At 47.2% G+C, this 18,671-nt stretch overlaps 3 protein-coding genes and 1 long non-coding RNA gene across 7 annotated transcripts; 2 read left to right on the top strand and 2 right to left on the bottom strand.

Annotated features, from left to right (window-relative positions):
- Positions 1-76: 76 nt before the first annotated feature.
- Positions 77-2,882, bottom strand: LOC136569433 (killer cell lectin-like receptor subfamily G member 1). Its single transcript, XM_066569823.1, has 6 exons — positions 2,813-2,882; positions 2,043-2,141; positions 1,586-1,726; positions 992-1,146; positions 659-768; positions 77-245 (listed from the first exon to the last, which is right to left on the bottom strand). The coding sequence occupies exons 1-6, from the start codon at positions 2,880-2,882 to the stop codon at positions 77-79; spliced, it is 744 nt and encodes a 247-aa protein (XP_066425920.1).
- A 2,506-nt stretch (positions 2,883-5,388) lies between these two features.
- On the top strand, positions 5,389-8,380 carry LOC136569439 (C-type lectin domain family 2 member B-like). The gene is made up of 5 exons (XM_066569831.1): positions 5,389-5,446; positions 6,377-6,475; positions 7,144-7,316; positions 7,660-7,766; positions 8,167-8,380. Exons 1-5 carry the CDS (start codon positions 5,389-5,391, stop codon positions 8,378-8,380), a joined length of 651 nt encoding a protein of 216 aa, XP_066425928.1.
- On the bottom strand, positions 8,332-16,287 carry LOC136569441 (butyrophilin subfamily 2 member A2-like). 4 transcript variants are annotated; one of them, XM_066569832.1, is made up of 5 exons: positions 15,823-16,287; positions 14,625-15,059; positions 11,153-11,451; positions 10,025-10,127; positions 8,332-9,698 (listed from the first exon to the last, which is right to left on the bottom strand). In XM_066569832.1, the coding sequence occupies exons 4-5, from the start codon at positions 10,098-10,100 to the stop codon at positions 9,190-9,192; spliced, it is 585 nt and encodes a 194-aa protein (XP_066425929.1). In that variant the 5' UTR covers positions 10,101-10,127; positions 11,153-11,451; positions 14,625-15,059; positions 15,823-16,287; the 3' UTR covers positions 8,332-9,189. The 4 variants fall into 4 exon arrangements, with proteins under 4 accessions (XP_066425929.1, XP_066425930.1, XP_066425931.1 ...); XM_066569833.1 differs by having other exon boundaries at positions 11,147-11,451; XM_066569834.1 differs by lacking the exons at positions 14,625-15,059; positions 15,823-16,287 and having other exon boundaries at positions 11,153-12,009.
- LOC136569442 (uncharacterized) lies at positions 12,892-16,891 on the top strand. Its single transcript, XR_010785347.1, has 4 exons — positions 12,892-13,150; positions 13,236-13,258; positions 13,365-13,477; positions 16,783-16,891. It is a non-coding gene; the product is annotated as an uncharacterized lncRNA (long non-coding RNA).
- Positions 16,892-18,671: the final 1,780 nt, after the last annotated feature.

Consider the following 18,671-nt stretch of genomic DNA (forward strand, 5'->3'; position numbering starts at 1 on the left):
GTGAGGATGGGGCTATTTCACCCCAAATATTGGCAGCAATTGTCATGTGGGATGGGCATTCTGGGGTGCGTGTTTGTCAGATGGAGGCATCGCTTTTCTCTCCATCTTCTGCTGTCACAGAGCAGAGAAGGAAAGGCTTTTTTTTGCAAACCCACTTGTGTTCAGCATCACATCTTTTAACTTCAAAGTCCTTGGCTCTCAGTGTCCCACACCCTTCATCCATCTCGTGCAGAGAGGTGCCAAGCCTGTAAAACAAAAATTGTATTGCTGAAGAGGAGGAAACTCTCCAAATCTTGCAGAAAAGGAGATGTGGGGTGGGGTTGTTCTGCCCTTTTCCTGCACTGTCTCACTGTGCATGCATAATTTCTTGCTGGAGGATGACCAGATTTGAGGAGAGTTGCTGTACCTGCAGTAAGATCTACAAGGAGCACGTGTGGAGCACGAAAAGCTCCACACATTATTGCATGGGTCTGGTGGGAGCTGTGGGGTTACTGTGCTCCGGTACAGTTCCCCAACCTTTGTTCTACAGAACTTTGCTGGGGGGAATATGAGACTCTTGCATAAACTCCAACATCTTGGAGAGATGGGTCAGAGCATGAATTGGGTCTGGAATGGAGCAAAGCTGCTGTTTACACCAACAGACTGTGGATACACTTACATTTTGGGGTTGAAAGGTGTGTTGTCTACCCATTTCCACACCTTCTGATGTGACCTTAATCCAATCCAAACTGGTGGTGGGCTCTTGCCTGAAACAGTCTTGATGTGCTCCTGGAAAATAGAAGTGATCAGTTGCTCCCAAAATCTCTCTCTGAAGGTTTCATGGCAATCAAATTCACAGAGTAAATCTGACTCCCAAATTCATGAGACATGAATTTCCCCCATACTTTGAATGTGTGCCCAAACCCTCCTGTTGATAGGCACTTTTTTCTTCCCTGCCCACCTAAAAATCAGGACTTTTGTGTCCTTTTTAAGCCTTCTTCTCCCTATTTACCTTTTCTTTCTTGTCCTGGAGCACCACCAACTGGGAGTCCTGGTTCTCACAGCTTTTCATGCCTTGAGTCCAGTTTCCCAATTCCTCAGAAAGCCAGTAGCATCTTTCCCCGTGAAGCTGCCAGTCCTGGGGACACAGCTTGCAGCCAGCATAGGCTGAAGGGGAGAAAAAGCCATGAGACACTCTGAAGGGCTGTCAGGTTATTCCCCGGCCACCAGCTAAAGGTACTGAAGGTACCCCATCCCACACCCCAGCTCTTTCCCCATTGCTGGGTTTTTCACATCGATGTGGTTTTACCAGCCACTGGAGAGAAGGAAGGTTACTGAAGCGGGGTGACCACAAGGACATTATTGGCTGGTGGAGGTGGAGGAAGAGTGGCAAGAAACCTCCTCCCTAGGGCTGATGCTGCTCCTCCATGGAGGAGGGATCAGCAAAAATTGCATGGAAAAGAGGATTCTTCCTTGCAAGGCTCCTCTTTGCCAAATAACTCTTGTGGTCTCACAACCCCAATGGTCTCTCTCCTTCAAGTAGAAGACCCCCACAAAAGTCTCACCTGAACATCTCCCAGCAGAGTCAGATTGAAAAGGGGATTACCTGTGGGGTTGTCCCCTTGGGGCTTGCAGAAATACCGCACCAGGGATGAAAACATGCACTGCTCCACTTGGTTCCTTCCCTGGATCCCAGTGCCTAGCTGCGGAACACTTGTCACCACTGGCTGAGGGAACCCCTGAAAAACTTGGAGCAGTAATCCGGGGTAAGAAGCTGCAGCCGTTTGGGGATAAAAACCACAAACCCTACAAAACCGGGTTTCATTTTCTTATACAGTTGCTTAAGCCAGCCTGAAAAACATGGCTTGTATTCTTCACCCTTGTTTGATAGCTATGGGTATAATCCAGGTTTACTCAGAATGGGCTTATTCTTGATGGGTGATGTCGCATCTCTACAGGACAACCTTGTCCCCTCCAAAGACTGAAATGCTGAAATAAACCCCAATTTCCCCTCCCTGGCTGCTCACTGGAGTGTGAGGTGTAGATAAGAGCTGGTTACTCACCCCGCACAGTCAGCACCACCACCAGGACCAGCAGGATGAGTTGCCCCAGCCCCCCGGCTATGAGAAGGAGCCTGTGCCACCATGGACAGAAGGCAGGTGCTGAAAGAGGCCACATTTGCTTTAAAAAATGAAAGATGAAAATACTGGGGGTTTAGAGGGGAAAAAAAAAAAGCCCCTCTGTCAAGCTGGTGAGTTTGAGCAGAAGTTTACAGCTTCTTTGCTTCCTCCAAAGAAGTAAACCACCACTGATGTGGTCTAGGGTGAGGGTGGTTTCTCAGGTGGAGGAGGGGCTGCAGGAGCCTCAGGAGCATCCTTGGGCACCCAAGGATGGATCTTGGGGGATGGGAAACCATTCTGAAATAGGCTTAATTTAGAGCTCCTGCTATAGCTGGGAGTTGGTGAGACAAAGGTCACTCCAGCTCTCATCTCCACTAGGATTCCAGACAGGATCTCAGCAGCATTCCTTCCCACCCAGGTGTGTTGGCTCATGTTAGGTTTCTTGGCACCCATTTTGCCCCCCAGGTGAAGAGTCTCAGAAGCCAAATGGCTTCCAGATATCTGTCACCCTCTCTCATCCTTTCCTTTCTCTTATTCCCCCTCTTTTCAAGCCAGGATGCTACCTTAGAAGACATTTAACCCACAACAATGTTCTCCATGGTCTTGGAAACCTTAACATGGAGATGAAGCAAGCAAGCAAACCTAAAAGTAAACAAATCCAAAAATCTTCCCAAAATTTGAAACAAGCATTTTCTCCCCAAAATAGCAGTTACCACAATGCTTCTCAGCAGAAGAACTGTCCCCAGGATGCCTTAAATCAGCATAAACAATTTCCCCAGCCATGGTCGCTCAGAAGGTCCCAGAAGCAGCCCAAAAGTGACACTGTCCTCAGACAACCCCTTGCCTTGTGACCTACGCACTCACAGCTGCATCTGCTCCAGGAAATGGTATTGGCTACGGCTTTTATCTGCTTTTCAGTTTGTACATATGTACATTTATATATGTGTGTGTGTGTGTGTGTGTGTATTCTACACCCTTCCCTTGTAAGTGGAATTTGGTGAAGAGGGAATGGGTGTCCTGCAGCCAGGAAGAGGCGGCACACCTGGAGGTGTAGAAACATCTGTGGGTTTGGTGGTTGTGTTAAACATCTATGAAAGCAGAATTTATAAATAATCATTTCAAAAAGCCTTTAAATAAGGTTTTTGACTGTGAGGGGATAGATCAGTGTGACCACAGGCAGGTGGGGAAGAGACAGGTGACATTTGGTGTTTCTTCCCCAGAATATGGGCTGGGAGTGACTTGAAATGCCTTTTGCTCCATGTGACTTATTCTGCTGGTTTTGATATAATATTTGGTCTCTGTTTTATCCTGGGGCAAAGAGATCCAATGTGGTCAAGGGTTGCTCAGCTCCTGCCCAGGATGAGGTAAGAATCTGGATTTCCTGCTGCCTGTCTGCTGCTAATGAATTTTATTTTCTTACTTTATTTTATTTTGACTTTTTCACCTGCAAGCCCATCCTCCCACTCCTGATGTATCCTTTTACACCGTCTAGACCTATGTTTCCTCCAGGTTTGGGAGTCTTTGACTTCTGCATGGAACAACCAACAATTTTCAGCCTACAGTAACCTTTCCTCCTCCCTTTTCTTAGGGTTTTTTGGTGTTAAGCCCAGCTTTTAGTCAGTGCCACAATATCCCAAAGCAACACCTTTTTACAGAGGCAAAAATGATGTTTTTTTCCTCAGACACCCAAAAAAAAAAAAACAAGCAAAATGTAGAAATTTGCCCCAATAGCTATCACCACACAGAAATAGGGTAAATAAGAAGATAAACCCAAAGGCCCCAGTAGGAAAAAGCACCGTGTTATTTTATTTTGAAATTATTTTAAAATTTTTAGTTAAAGTAAAAGAAATACTTTTATTTTAAATTTGTGTTTCTGTACTTTTTATTTTTGTTTTTTTTTTATCGTCTCATGATTATTTTTAGTTTCTTCCCCTCCCCCCAGCCTTTTCTTTGTCACAGAAAGTTTTTGTGGTGAGCTGCTATCAGCCAGCCTTCCTGCCCTCTGCAAAGGCAGCTGCTCCAGTGGTGTGTGACCACTGATTACAAAAAACCCCAAAAAATACAAAATAAATTAGGTTTTAGGGTAAAACCTGCAGCTGGGTAGCTTAATTGCAAGAAGACTTTTTTTTTTTTTTATATTTTTACAGTAAAAAACCTTATAAAATGTGCTGAAAGGAACTGTACTTCTCCTTTGTAGAATCCCCGAACGCTGTTCTGGGGTGCCCTGACATCCTGGAACAGAGTGATGTCTGGCAGTGTTTCCTCCAACTGCACACTAAAAAAAGCAAAAAAGCATTTTTGGACTGTCCATCTCCCTCGCTGAGAAAAATTTCCAGAAATGCTGGGAAAGAAGGTGAAGTGTTGCTGGGTGGAGCTGGAGGGGAACCCCTGGTTCTGCGGGTGGGCAGGTGGCCCTGGGCAGGCAGCCCCTTCTTCATTGCCCTCGAGGAGGCACAGGAAAATCCCTAAGAATACAATAAAATAAACCAAAACAACATTTTTTTTTAAATACTTTGTTTCTCTTCACAGGAGCAGGTTGTACCTCAGCACTGGGCTTGTTCCCACAGAGCAGACACAGGTGACAGGGTTTGGGATGGCCTGGGGGCTGAGGGGAGGTGGTCTTAAATTTTGACTGGAAGAGAGAATTTCAGTTGCAGGGAGAAGTTTTTAATTGCAGGAGAAAATTTTAATTGAGGGCATTTTAATAGGGGAAGAATATTTTAAATGGGGGGAGAAAACTTTAATTTAGGAGAGAAAACTTTAGTAGAGAAAACCTTAATTTTGGAGAGAAAATATTAACTGAAAAGAAGATATTAATTGAGGGGAGAAGGTATTGATTGGGGGAAAAACTTTAATGAGGAGAAAAATTTACAGGGAGGAAAATTTAATTGCAGCAGAAAATTTTAACTGCAGGGAGAAAATGTTACCAGAGGAGACTTCAATTTTAATTTTTAAGATTTTAATAGGTGGGGAAAACTAATTTGGGATGAAAGTGTGATTGCAGAGAGAAAAATTGACATAGAGGGAGAAAATTTTAGCTGAGGGGAGAAAAGTATAACTAACCAGATAAAACTAATTAGGGGGAGAGGAAATTTTAATTGTAGGGACAAGATTTTAATTCTGTGGGAAAATTTCAGGTGGGGAGAAAAATTTAAATATGGTGCAGGGAGAAAATTTTAAATTGTGAGAAAATTTTAATTGAGCATGGAGAGCCTTTGTGACACCTCTGATAGATGAAACTTTGCTTGGCAGGTGAGGCAAGAGCACCTGTAGAGGTGGAACCCCAAAAATGGAGGAAATAAGAGTTTATTCCGGATTTTTGGGCATGGAAAGGAGCAAGCGGGCAGGTAACTGTAAGGCAGGGAACTGTAGAATCACTGGGTTTAGGTTTTATTTTGATACTTCTGTAATTTGAGAATCAAACCCAGCTGAAGTAAGGTTGTAGGGGAGAAAAAGCTTTTTCTGGCGCTTCCCTTAAGGGAAAATTTTTGTCACTCAGCAGATAGAATTTTTGCTCTAAACAGACCAATTTCAGACACGATGGGTTATTCAAATTTAGCATTAAACTTTCCTGAGGCTCTTGAGTAACTGATTCTTTTCAGTATGTTTTTTTACCCACAAATATCCCATTTTTTGGTTGATTTCCATTTGTTGATTTTAAATTTTTTTAATAAATCTTTTTTTTTTTTTTAAATATTTGGCTTCTGACTTACTTTCTAATATTTTTTCTAGGAAGAAGAGGGGAGAGGAGGGTTTTTCCCATGACATTTGGTTCATATGATGGAAACAAAAAGGGAAAATCTTAAACAAAAAAATGGGAGAAGTCCTACTGGATGAAAACACTAAGATTTTTGTATAAAACCCCTAGGAAAGAGAATTTTCTTTGCTCATGGTGAAGGAAAAGTGTATATTCTGGATCACAAGACACAGAAATTGAGGTCATGACCCAAAGTGTCTTAGTTTAGGTGGAGAAAAAAACTCCACTGAACTTTAATAATGAGGTAAATCCCAGAAATTAAAGCAGATTTTTAATTATGGTACATTTCATTAGTTTGCATCTGGAGCTGGGGAGGAAACTGTTTCCCAAAGAGCTCCCATAAATAAAAAAATAGCTACTTTTGTTCCACGTGAAGAAGAATATTTGGTGTTTCTCATACAAAATGACCCCAAGTCCAGTGCCATTGTCACGAGGCCAAACCCTTGATCCTGGCATGGCCCGTGGCGTGCTGCTGCCCTGGGAGCCCCTGCAGAGGCACTGAAGGTCTGCTCTCCTGCAGGTCACAGCATGGAGATGAAGCCAGAGGCACGTGTCGCCTGCCAGGTGATGCTGGCAGTGCTTTTCACAGCTCTGCTCATCACAGCCATCACTTTTGCAGGTGAATGTCGAAGTTTTAGTCTCACAGGTAATGTCTCTGAGATATTTTGGCTTGTTGAATTTGTGACAGATTTATTTCCATGTTCCTGCGGAAGACAAAGCCCACCCAAGTTGCTGTTCTCTCTGTGAGAAGGACATTTTCGAGCAGTCTTTCTACAGAAGAACAAACCCATCCCCATGGTGTGAGAACTGATGTCGTCAAGAAACCCTTAGAAAATCAACAGGAAGAGCCATTTCAGGAGTACAGTCACACAGAAGTATTTTTTTCAGAGAAGAAGGGGCCTGGAGATGTTGGCATGAGTCCCACCAAGTCAAGAAGTGTGCAGTCATTTTCACTACTTTTGCATTAATGACAGAGAGCAAGACCCAAGGGCATGTTTAGGGATAGGGCTACTCTGAAATTCCTCTTTAAAATGTACTTTTTGAAGTCTGACACCCTATTTTCTTCTTTGAAGCTGCAGCACCTGTATTTCTTATGCAACATCACAAGCTGGGCCACGATGAGCTTATTTTCTCACAGGATCTCTCCTGGTATCTTAATTTTTCTCTTCTCCTACAGTTGAGGAAGGTGAAGACTTTTGGAAGCCATGGGGTAGAGGATGATCTCTCCACCCCAGAGAGGAAAGGGGAAGGTGCTGCTTGTTAACGTTGTTCTATTCTTAATGACAGTGCAAGCTTTTCAGCCTCATGCCCAGCCCTGCTTTCAGTGCCCCTTTGACTGGATCAGGTACCGAGGAAAATGCTACTATTTTTCTGAGGTTGAAGGGAACTGGACATACAGCCAGGACAACTGCTCAGCGCTTGGTGCTTCCTTGGCCATGCTGGACAGCACGGAGGACTTGGTAAGGAGACATGAGGACCTGCTTGGCATGGGGGGAAAAAACCAAAAGCGCTGTATTTGAAACCTTTTGGTTTCTGTGACTGCTCTTCCAGAATCTGTTTTGAAGATCTGGGGTGAGAATTTGGGGAAAAGGCCTTGAGGGTATGTCATCATGGGTCTCTTCAAATTCCTCACCAAAGCCAACTGCTGCAAGGACTGTAGGGATAAACTCCTGTTTCTAGATGACATTTTCTGATAGCAGATTGAAATGTTCAAGCCCCAAAGAAGCCCTAAAGCAGCATAAGCAACTGGCAAAATGGAGGGTTTTGGTTGGAAGAAGGTAAAAATCTTTCCCTCTCTTTCAGAGATTTGTGATGAGGTACAAAGGCATCTCAGAGCATTGGATTGGCCTTTTGCGGGAGGATGAGGAGCAGCCATGGCTGTGGGTGAATCGCTCACCTCTATCTCACCTGTGAGTCCATGTTTTTCATTATTAAGGTGTTGGTTGGTGTTTCCTCAGCCGCAAAATGTGCATTTCTTCTTGTACTTGAAGTAAATCCAGAGGTAGCAATGGGACAATGTTTGGGAAGGGCAACATTGCATCTGGAACTGCTCTTTGTTTTCCCCTTTGACCTAAAAGATGGGAGTGGTATATTTGGTGAGAAAATCCTAAGTTTGGATTTTTTATTTTAAGTTTGTTTCTCTCTTGCAAAGCTTTGGGTTTCATATTAGAAATAGATCAGTGTCAGTGTTTTGGCATGCTGGTGCCCATGAGGATGCCTGAGAACTGAAGCTGAGGGAGGCCTATGTGTTACTTTTCTCCTTTTTCCTGCTGCTCCATCTGAAATGGGTTATGTCCTCTGTACTTCCAGGTTTCGGATCCGTGGTAGTGGGCTCTGTGCTTACCTGGATGACAATGGGCTCAGCTCCTCCCACTGCAGCACTGAGAGGAGCTGGATTTGTAATAAACATGAGCTGCAGAGCTCAGGCAAGGGTAACAGGATGAGACGGCCTCCAAACCTCTGTGTCAGCTCCTTGGGTGCTGCAGGGAGGCCTTCTCACTCCCAGGTATCTGGTGCACCCTAGGGACATGAAAGAAAATCTCAAAAAGATTTTGAAACCCCTGGGCAAGGAGTTATTGGCGTTTCCAGAGGCCAGCAAAGTGTTTCTGGGACAAGGCAGACTTTGGGGATCCACATGAGATAGTTCTTAAGAATCTGAGGGAGTGGGGTTGGATGGAAGGGCAGCTCTGGGGGCTCTTTTTGGGTTTGGGGCAACTTGGTGATGGCCTGAATACAGATGCCTTCTACTTCTTAGAGAAAAAGAAATTTATTCTATCTGGAGCATATTTACATGCTAAATACTTGGAAATACATCTCAAGTGTAGGGAACAGCAGAGGAAAAGAGTGGGGACAGTGGATGTGAGCACATCCTTGTGATAACAAGGGGATTTAAATGATATAAAACAATAGTAAATGATAAGTTTTAATATGAGGAATAGCTGCTAGTATTAATACAAAGTCTGCAAAAATCAAGATTTTTAATTTGTGCTGGAAGCCCAGCCAATCATAGGCACTGAGGTCAGCAAAAGGAAACTTCCAGAGGAAGCTGTATTTGGGAGAAAAAAATGAAGATTTTAGCTCAAAACAAGCTCATGGAAGTCCAGCTCCTGTTAACAAGCTTTGCATGAATTTAACAACTTAAGATGAGCCGTGCTAAGCTCAGACCCAATATCCCCATGGCACAACCCAAAAGAGAGACATCTAAGATGAAGGAAGGACCATGAACTGAGTTAGAAATTACTCCAAGACTTGGAAAATTAGAGTTGAGGAGCATCAACCAGCATTTCCAACCACTGTGATGCAACCAGCTTTTGGGAGGATCTTCTCAGGGCATCAGCCCTTGGGGGATAGTTTAATGGTTGAGAGGAGCACGCAAAAGTAGGGGAAGACCCTCTCCCCACTGAAGGAGGCAGGCAAAGTGAAGATGCGTTGGCGTCTGCTGACAGCGTAGAAAGAGACCTGTCCCACCTCGTAGTCCAGGTAGACCCCAATCTCCCCATTGAGGAGTGGGACAGAGGTGTGGGAGGGAGCTGTGAGGGCAACACAGAGCTCATCATACTTCTGCAAGCCCCAGATTTCAGTGTTGGGCTTGAAGAGGACCCGGCCTTTCCTCTGAACTGACTCACGGGCCACCCCCACGGCCCAGAAGCGCCCATTGGCCTCCACCTCCCAGTAGTGCCGGCCCGAGGTGAAGCCCTCGCTGCCCAGCATGCACGGGTCTGTGTCAAACCGGCCTGGACCCTCGGGCCACTGGCATCGAGGTCTGCCCCAGGTGGCTTCCTTGAGGTCCTCAGAGAGGATCACCTCTGGGCCCACTGTGGCTGGATCCAGGGTTACATCCACTGAAAAGCAAAACAGAGAATGAATCAGAAGCCAAATTTAAGCCTAGAGAAAATACACTCCCAAAATGCCTTCACTGGTGACTTTTCAAAGAGAAAGGGAGAGGAAAGGTGAGGCTGCAGATGTAAGTGTGAAGAGGTGGAAGTAGGAGATGGAGGATATATATCCAGTTGAGGCTGGAGATGGAAGAACAAAGAGATGGAGGTTGGAGACAGAGGCCCTAGGGAGACAGAAGGTGGAGCTGGAGAATCTCCAACACCATTGAACATCTCAGCCCAGAAAACACAAGGAATGGGTACTTTGCTCCTTTCAAGCTGCCTCTGATTACCTTCAAACTGTTTGGCGGTGTGGTAGTCCAGGGCAAGGTCCCATGTGCATGGCCGTGGTTTGAGGAAGAAAGCCATTGTACCCTCAGAGTCCTTTCTTCCTGACTGGAGGCACAGAACAAGGAAAGAAAGGATAAAATCCAATTATTATCCTTCATCACTATCTCAGCTTCTGCCACTTTCTATGTAAAAAAATGTGTTTAAACCACTACATTTAATCAAAGTACTTCAAGAAAATAGCATTATTTTTATTCAACAGTTGCAACAGAGCTTGGTTCATTTATGGGAAGACCCTTGGAGATAGGTTAAATCAATTAATTCCCTAATTACCATGATGGGAACATGAGTAGCACATTGGGATGAACCCATCTCCATTGTAGATATTATTACACCCCCAAATCTCCATTGCTTGAGCTGGCTGAAGGCTGAATCTATCCATCTTAAATCCATTTCTGCCTCCACCATTCATCAGTCAAATCTGACAAAGTTATTTGACTGAGGAAAGTCCCTAAAATTGAGATAAGCCACCTTCACCTCTCACATCCAGAGAAATCTTGTGAGAGGGGAAGTTTGCTATTGACCTTGGAGAAAATGTGTATGGGGGAGATAAGAGCTGGCACCAAATGGCTTCAAATTCATCCTCTGGAAGTCAGTGTAGGGTTTTGCATGCAAACAAGGGATTGCCCATGCTAAAGGGCCCTGGGCATGAGTAGTAAAGCCCCAAAATGATCGAATAAACCATGCTGTGACAGTTGAAAACAAACAGGTTGCTTCTTTTCCATGTGTTTTTGTCTGCAAATCTGCAGATAAGGGGATTAAAGCAGCAGGGTAATGAGTAAAAGTGAGAAAAAGGTGAGAAAATCACCCAAATGGAGATAAAATCAGGAGCCATGCTGTTTCTCATCCAAATTCCCTGGCTGGATTGTTACAGGTAGAAGTAAATAATAATCACGACCCTCCACTGCAAAATACCTTTAGATCCTGAGACCAATGCAAGGGTAAATCCCTTCCCTTCTTGAGTTCCTGGGATGGGGAGGGGACTCAAAATCCCCTTTCTCCCCCCCTCCCCCCCAGACATCAGGGTGATGTAACCCCCCTATCGGCACTGGGATTTTCCCTCTTACTCAAACCTTCTTGGTGTTTTCCTTGCTGTCGCTGGTGCTGTATTCAGGTTCCTCCAGATGGTTTTCTTCTACTGGCTGCTTCTCCACTGAGTTTTTTTTCTTGGGATTTTTTTCTTCCTCTCTCTGGCACAGGCTCAGCCAAAGCTCAGTCCTGTCTCAGCCTCTGCCAGCTTTTATCAGCCAAGAAGGGAGGAGCCCTCCAATCTCTTGCCTGCAGATGGGGCCATGACGTGCTTGGACACCTGCACCATCTGATTGCCTCTTTTTCCCCCATATCAGGGCCATTTATTTTCTCAACACAGGCACTGGGGAGGAAAGGGAGGAAAATTAAAGCACTGCAAAAAAACCCATTATTGCATGGCACCACAAGGGAAAAATCAGTTAAATTTTGCCCCCCTAGTTCTCCAAACCTGACTCTGGCCCCTTACACATGATGGAGGTGAACAAGGCAAAGTTGGGAGCAGCTTCCAGGTGAGGAATGTGACAGCAATGCCTGGAAATAAGACAAACTTGTGGATATAAAATTTGTTTAAAGACTACTTGTGGGTGATGATGTTTGCTTTTCCAGCTGGGGCAGCTTGTGCCGGGAACTGAGCACAGGAACACCCAGGGGCGGTTCAAGGGCAGGCAGCTTCACCCCGGGCCACGGCCAACCCCCAGCACTCTTTTCTCCTTGCCAGGAGGGCAGCATGGCCACAGCAGCCACAGAAATCCCCTCTGCTGACACTGGCCAGAGCTTCATCTCTTGGTGCTGAAGGGACAAAAACCCCTCAGGAGGCAATGGGTGAGACACCACAGGCTGTGGTCATGAAGACTTCTGGAGGACCAGATGAAACCTGTGAGATCACCTTCCTGTGACCCATCAGTCCTTCCCCCTCTCTCTCCCCATGAAAAAAAGGTGCAAAGTGAAAATATTTTAATTTCTTCTTGGGAAAGCAAAGCTCTAGTGCCTGCTCCTAGCTGCGGGAAAAACACAAAATTAGTTGATCCTTGCTTTCCAGGGAAGGCAATGAGGGGGCTTTTTTAGGGGGACTATTTGCTTTCCTCCCCTGAATAATGTAAGATTTTGAAGGCAGGATTATACAAACAAGCTGATTGCTTCACTTGTGGGTTGTTTTGTTGTTTTTGTTTGTTTGGTTGGTTTTGGTTTGGTGGTTTTTTGTGTGTGTGTGTATTCAGGAGAAAATCCAGTCTCATGTGCAATCCTTAAGGAAGGTGTTGGCAGAATTTCTGGACTGGAGAGCAAGTGAAGAGACACCAGGACTACCTGATACAGGTTATTCAGCAGTCTGAATGAGTCTTTGGGTATGTATTTTTCCCCAAGCCCCTCTTGAAGAAACAGGTGGGATCATATCCAAGAGGCATCCTGGCACCCTGTAAAGTCCTACATCCAGTTGGAGTGGTTGGTGCAGATCCTGGGCAGGTTTGGCAAGCACCACCTCCATGTGCAGCTGCTTATTATCCACACTTTAAATCAATGTCATGGTGCTGCTTATTTTCATCCCAGACTGAGTCATAAAGGGACATTTGTTAACATGGAATTATCACTCCCCCCTGCTTCTCAGGACCTAGATTGGTTGGACAGAATATAGAGAGGAATGGCAACAGGGGAGGGAAAAGGAGAACCATGACGTGAAGTACATAATTATCCTGCAGTCGCTAATTAGCTGCATCCCCAGCCCTGCCCCAGTGTTACAGCCCCCCTGGCTACAGCAGAAGCACTTTTGTCCTTTAACTCAGTAGGGGAAAATTCAGGTCTGAGGGTTGCTTATGGATTTCTTGTCTCCTTCAGGAGATGAGTGAAGCCGAGCGGCGCTGCATCGAGGCTGAGTTTGAGCGGCTGCGCCGCTGCTGGCGGAGTGGGAGCGCACCGTGCTGCAGCGGCTGGCTGAGCTGGACGGCACCTTCACAGCTACCCATGCCGAAAAATCATTGCGGGTGGCCGAGGGGGTTGCACAGCTCCACAGACTCATCGGGCAGCTGGAGGCCAGGTGCTTGTCCCAGGTGAGTGCCTTTCTTACCCAAAAGCTGTCCCAAAGTGCTGCCTATGGGGTCTTGAACTCCCTTTTTTCTCCCTTTTTCCTTTTAGGATGTTGGGAGGATCGTAAGCAGGTATGTGGCAACTGGTTGCTTCATGTCCCTATCACTCCAGCTGTGGAGAGGTGCTTGGCTGCTACATCCATCACATAACATCTGTCCCTCTAATTTATTTTCCCAGCTTGAGTGAAATGAGGTTCCACCTCCCCTCGGGGCTCCCCAAGCAGCTGGATAAGAGCCTGAGCTCCTGCCACCAAAGCGATGCTCTGTGGAAGGCCCTGGAGAAGTTCAGAGGTATTTGGGTAGAAATCGGATATTTTAGGAGAATTCGGAGGCTTTGGGGAGGAATGCAGAGGTATTTGGGATAATTTGGATATTCAGATATGTTCAGATAATTCAGATATTCGTCTGTATTGGGGGGAGGAATTCAGCGTTATTTTGGGAGGAATTCAGTTGCATTTTGGGATAATTTAGTTATCTGGGGAGAAGTCAGAGGCATTTCAGGAGGAAGAGGAGCTTGTCCAAGGGAAGGGCAGCAGAAAGCTCTGCACCTGCTCACTCCCCACCTTCTTCCCTCCTCCCAGACACAGATCCCCCCATGGGTCTCCCCACAGCAAAGATGATGCTGGAGACTGGCACGACTCCTCTCCTACAGCTTTTGGCAGAGAGAAAAAGGGTGTGGTGGGATGAGGAGGAGGAGCAGGATGAGGGCAGAGAGGCCTGCTGAGGCCAGGAGCTGGCCTAGTAGCCGTCAGGGGGTCATTGCCAGGAGATGCAGGATGCGGACACAGTAGATGGACTCTGCAAGATACCACTTGTGCATCCTTATCCTAGGTGCTGCCCATACTCCTAGGGAGAGAAATGGTTTTATGAAAACTCCCCTCCTAGCTGCTATAATTAGTAACCAATCTTCTGTTGCTGCTCATCATGTAGGTCATGAATTAAAGGCGAAAAAAACCCCAACAAACAAAGAAACGCCCCCGATTTTTCTTTTGTGCATGCGCGTGCGCGTGTTCGTGTGCGTGTGTGTATGCATAGGCTAGATTTCAAGGTATTTTTTGGTTCAGCTGGGCCAGGGAGAAGGGAGCAGGCGAGTAAGGGGCACACACGGGTCCCGGTTCTCGGGTGCGGAGTGGCGGACCTGTCTCGGGTCCTAAACTATACAGCCTTGACTGAGAACAGCACGTCCCGCTCCTCCCCGCCGCTGGAAGCGGCTGCCGCGGCTCTGGCTGTCGCCTGCCCTCACACGATAAGCGGCCACTCCCCGCGGGACCGCGCCTGTCCCGTCCCGCCGTGCAGCTCTCAGTGGCCATCCCCCGCTGCGGCTCTTTAATTCTATTTATTTTATTCTGCTCTGTACATTCCATTCACATCTCTTCATCTCTCCCCCCCCCCCCACCCCCCCCTCCAGTGCGGCCCCTCTGCCGCCACCCCGCCGTACCGTGGTGCAGCTCCCGGAGCCTGGGCAGCGACCAGGGCGGCTCGCACCGCACCACCCGCTCGGTGCGCCTCTAGTAGCGCTGTCTCGCCCTCGGGGCAGCTCTTCTGGTGACTCCGGCACCGGCACGGCTCGGTTCGGCTCCGGTATCGCCGCCTTGTCCCGCGGCGCAGCTCTTTGGGACGCGGGGCAGCGGCCGCCCCGAGGGGCAGCTCACACAGCACCGCCACGGCCACCCAAGGCAGCGGCCACCCCCAGAGGCAGCTTTTTTCTTCGCCTCGCCTCGCCCGCTCTCTTCGTGTAGCCCCTTCACCGCCACCTCACCCCGAGGAGAAAAGTCCTGGGAAAATATTTATACCTAGCATATTCCCGACTTCTCTTGCTGCTGCAGAATCCTTATGTAGGCTGAGATTCTCTTTCGAAAAGAACAGTAAGTGCCTGAAATAATTAAGAATTAACTAAGGATTAGGTTGGTCTGCTGAAACCAAAGTAATCTTCGGGTGTTTCTTAGAAGTATAATTAAAAAAAAAAAAAAAAGAAGAAGAAAAAAGAGGGTTTGTTTGGTTTATTTTGGTCCTTTTTTTTTTTTTTTTTTTTGCCCCGAGACATCCATCTTCGTGTTTTGTTTGGGTTCGGTTTCGCAGTCCCGCCCTGTCCCGCTCCACACACGGAGGAGGCAGTGGCGGGACCGCACAGCGCCGCTGGCCGAGATCAAACAATGACAAGGAGTTTTCCATGCGCCCCCACCCCCCCGGCAGAGGGGCAGAGGCAAACCTGAGGCTATAAACGGCGTTTTTCTGCGACTTACGAATGCCCGGTGCGGTTTTTTTTTCTCATAATTTCTCCCTATTTTTTTTCCCCGTGAAAAAGCCAAAGCTGATCAGTTTTGGGTCACAGCGGATTTTACAACTGTTTGGGAACATCGAACTGCTTTTCTTGTTTTATCTACCTTATTCATAACTACAATTCCTGATTAGTATTTTAAACATTATAGGTTTCTTATTATTTTTATAGCTCTATAATAAAATTTGCATTATTTTTAAACATATATATGTCTTATATTAAAATGAGATATAGTATATTGAAACTCCGTTAACGTTATTATAGTTAAAATACACACAGCGGTGGGGTTTTATTTCACCCTAACCCTCCCGCTCCAAGCTGGTATCCACATGAGCTCCAGGGAACTCTGCTCACTCACCACATTCCTGCTTTAATCCTTGTCTCCTGGAGCCCCCTTCTGGCCTCACTCTCCTTCCCTCGGCGCAGCGGAGGGGTGAGAGTTCCCCGTGTCACTAACTCGTCACTCCTGGGCCCCAGCTGCCGCTGCCTGCGTTCCCTTCTGTCCGTAAACCACAGCTGGCGCTGGCCCGAGGGCCTGTTCCTGAGGCGGTGGGAATGTCGGACCAGCCCAGGATTGCCTTTGCTTGGGAGGCTCCGGACGCCGGCCCCAGCGTTCCGGCCCGCCGCCGCCTCAGGGGCACCGGGCCCGGCCTCTTTCCGTGCGCGCCTCCCCGAGCGCGTCCTGTAAATAACAATGGCCGCGGGAAACGCCGTCAGATTTCAGGTTTCCTCCAGGAGGAAACCACCTGTCTGCTGCGCTGCTGCGCTGGATTTCTTCCGGGATCCTGTCACGATCCTGAGCTGCGGCCACCATTTCTGCCGGCGCTGCCTGTCGCTGTGCGCGGCGGGCGGCGCTGCGTGCCTGCAGTGCCGGGTGCCGTTCCCGCACGGTGGTGATGCCTCAGGTTTTAGCTTTTAGCTTTTTTCGGGTTCTGTACTGCTTTAGTGTGTAGTTCTGAGCTTCACATTAAGGGATAGTTAGCTGTGTTCACAGAATAGGTGGACAAAACAATTTCTTCTCTAGCTGGGGGCCAAGGAAAACTGATCCAAATCTCAGACCCAAAAGCATAAACAACAGTGGACTGAAGAGAAGAAAACAAGAAGGATGTGGCTTCCAAACTTAGAGCTATAATTGGACAATTAACTCAAATATGCTAATGGACTAGAACTTAAAAAAGTGAGAGATCTCATGATCGGTCATCTATTTTGTGACTATTTTGGTTTGATCTTGGGTGTAGCCCTGGCTGGGCTCTTGTACTGCCCAAGGCGTATCCGCTGAGGCCTTTTAATAAATACTTTATTCTTTAATTCCGTCTAGCCTCTGTTCTAGGTCAGCCTTCACAAGGCATCAGTGGCTTCTGCCCCAACCTGCAGCTGGCCCAATGTGGTGGCAGCCGTGCAGGAGCTGGTCCCGCTGCTGGCACAGGATCTGTGCCGCAGGCACCTCACTGTCTTCTGTCACTGTGATGGAGTCCTCGTCTGCGCTGCCTGCACGAGCATCATCCCCACCCCACTGTGCTGCTCAAAGAGACCGCTCGCTGCTATAGGGTGAGTGGATCCCCATCTTAGACACTCTTCCCCTGCCTGAACGACTCTAAGTTCCCTTAAAACTCAGCCCCCAGAATATGTATTTTGAGCAGATGCAAGGCTTTTCCCTGTCTTTCTAGGGGAAAAAAGCAATGCAAGCATCTAGAAGCCAAAACTGAGCTGAAATGCTGCAATTTGGTGAGGGTTAAGTATGAAACAGTATAGCGGGTGGTAATTTTGTGACCAAACCGAAATATTGGAGATTCCAAACTCCTGCTCTCACCTGGCACCTGTGCTGTGGAGGGCTCCTATTCCACTTCTGGGTGCAGAGGGGAAATAGAGGTCCCCAAAGGGGGCTTTGACCTGGCTGTGGGTGGAAGGAGTAGGGGAAAGGGGATGGAAACTGAAGGGTAGTCAGAACTTTTTAAGATCTGGTGGCAACTTTTTTACAGGAGACCTTGGAGAGATGGGATATCCAGCCTGTCTGGGAGACTTGTAGTGCCCAGGTATCACTGTGTGTTTGCATAACTGTATGGATAAGGTGAGGGTGTGCGTGCAGCATAACTATGAAGTTCATTATAACATGGGTATGAATGTACATATCTGCTTCAGTGCAGCTGCAGAGGAGGGTGAGGATGGGGCCATCTGCACTGGCCATATCCATGGTACTTTAGGGGCTCCAGCTCTCTCTCCTTCTTTTCTTCCCTTCTCCAGGAGTATAAACCCCTTTTTCCTGCAGAAGCAGTTTGAAGCTTCCCAAAATACCCTGCAAGAGGAGGACAAGTGACATGCTGGGCTGACTGAGGCAGCATAGGAGATAAGACAGGAGATGCTGGTGGGTAGTGTTGCCATCTGGGTGCACCATGGGGGCCACACTGCTTCATTCCCCCTCCAGCATCCTCCTCCTTCTCCTTCATCCCCCAGACTCGAGGCAGGGCTGACAAGCAGAAGCTGTGGGCGATGCTGAAGGGGCTCTGCTGGGTGCTGAGTGACCAGGAATCACAATTTCTTTCCTGGTTCCATTGTGTGTGCTGGAGGTTGGAGGAACAGCAACATGGTGAAGCTGCCGAGATGTCATGGATCCAGCAATGCCATGCAGAGCTCCAGGCCAAGTGCCAGCAACCAGATGGTGACCTGCTATGGGTGAGACAAAACTTAGCCCCAGAATCTGTTCCCCCCCCCTTTTTACTTTTATTTACAGGAAAGCAGCCCTAAGCATCTTTCTCCCTTCCTCTCCAGGATGTCTGAACCACCTTGAACAGGTATTGGAGCCAAAAACATCACCAGTTTTGGCCCCAAGCCCTCAATTTTTCAGATCTTCTTCTCTCCCTGTTCTTTTCCTCTGGGATTTTTGCTTTGGAGCTGGAGGCGGTTGATGGTTAATCCAAAACTTGGTGGTGATGGGGGAATCTTCCATCATATCTTGCAGGGGTGGGAGCCTTGCCCATGTGAGTAAAGATGTCCCAGTGGTTTTCTAGCAATGGGGAAAGGAAATTTGGCATTGAACAACCCAATTTATTCCTCTCGAGGTGCACAGAGAGCAAGGTACAGCCATCACTGCTGTTGATGTCAGAGCAGGAAACATCTTGAGAATTTTACTTGAAAAACCAACATGCTGGCAGAGGCAGTGACAATTTAAAGGTGCTTGGAGGGTAAAAACTGGGGAAAAAAGGAATTAAT

Source organism: Molothrus aeneus, chromosome Z (genome assembly GCF_037042795.1).
Source record: "Molothrus aeneus isolate 106 chromosome Z, BPBGC_Maene_1.0, whole genome shotgun sequence".
In the NCBI taxonomy this organism is placed as follows: Eukaryota; Metazoa; Chordata; class Aves; order Passeriformes; family Icteridae; genus Molothrus; species Molothrus aeneus.

Excerpts from the sequence above, each read along its gene's own strand:
- LOC136569433 (XM_066569823.1), bottom strand. The coding sequence starts at position 2,882 with ATGGCTGGGGAAATTGTTTATGCTGATTTAAGGCATCCTGGGGACAGT. Across the intron at positions 1,727-2,042 it reads GGTGGTGCTGACTGTGCGGG|TTTTTCAGGGGTTCCCTCAG; the intron begins GTGAGTAACCAG and ends TACTGCTCCAAG. Across the intron at positions 246-658 it reads ACACCTTTCAACCCCAAAAT|GCTTGGCACCTCTCTGCACG; the intron begins GTAAGTGTATCC and ends TTTGTTTTACAG.
- LOC136569439 (XM_066569831.1), top strand. The coding sequence starts at position 5,389 with ATGGAGGAAATAAGAGTTTATTCCGGATTTTTGGGCATGGAAAGGAGC. Across the intron at positions 6,476-7,143 it reads CACAGCCATCACTTTTGCAG|TGCAAGCTTTTCAGCCTCAT; the intron begins GTGAATGTCGAA and ends TCTTAATGACAG. Across the intron at positions 7,767-8,166 it reads CGCTCACCTCTATCTCACCT|GTTTCGGATCCGTGGTAGTG; the intron begins GTGAGTCCATGT and ends CTGTACTTCCAG.
- LOC136569441 (XM_066569832.1), bottom strand. The coding sequence starts at position 10,100 with ATGGCTTTCTTCCTCAAACCACGGCCATGCACATGGGACCTTGCCCTG. Across the intron at positions 9,699-10,024 it reads CACCGCCAAACAGTTTGAAG|TGGATGTAACCCTGGATCCA; the intron begins GTAATCAGAGGC and ends TTTGCTTTTCAG.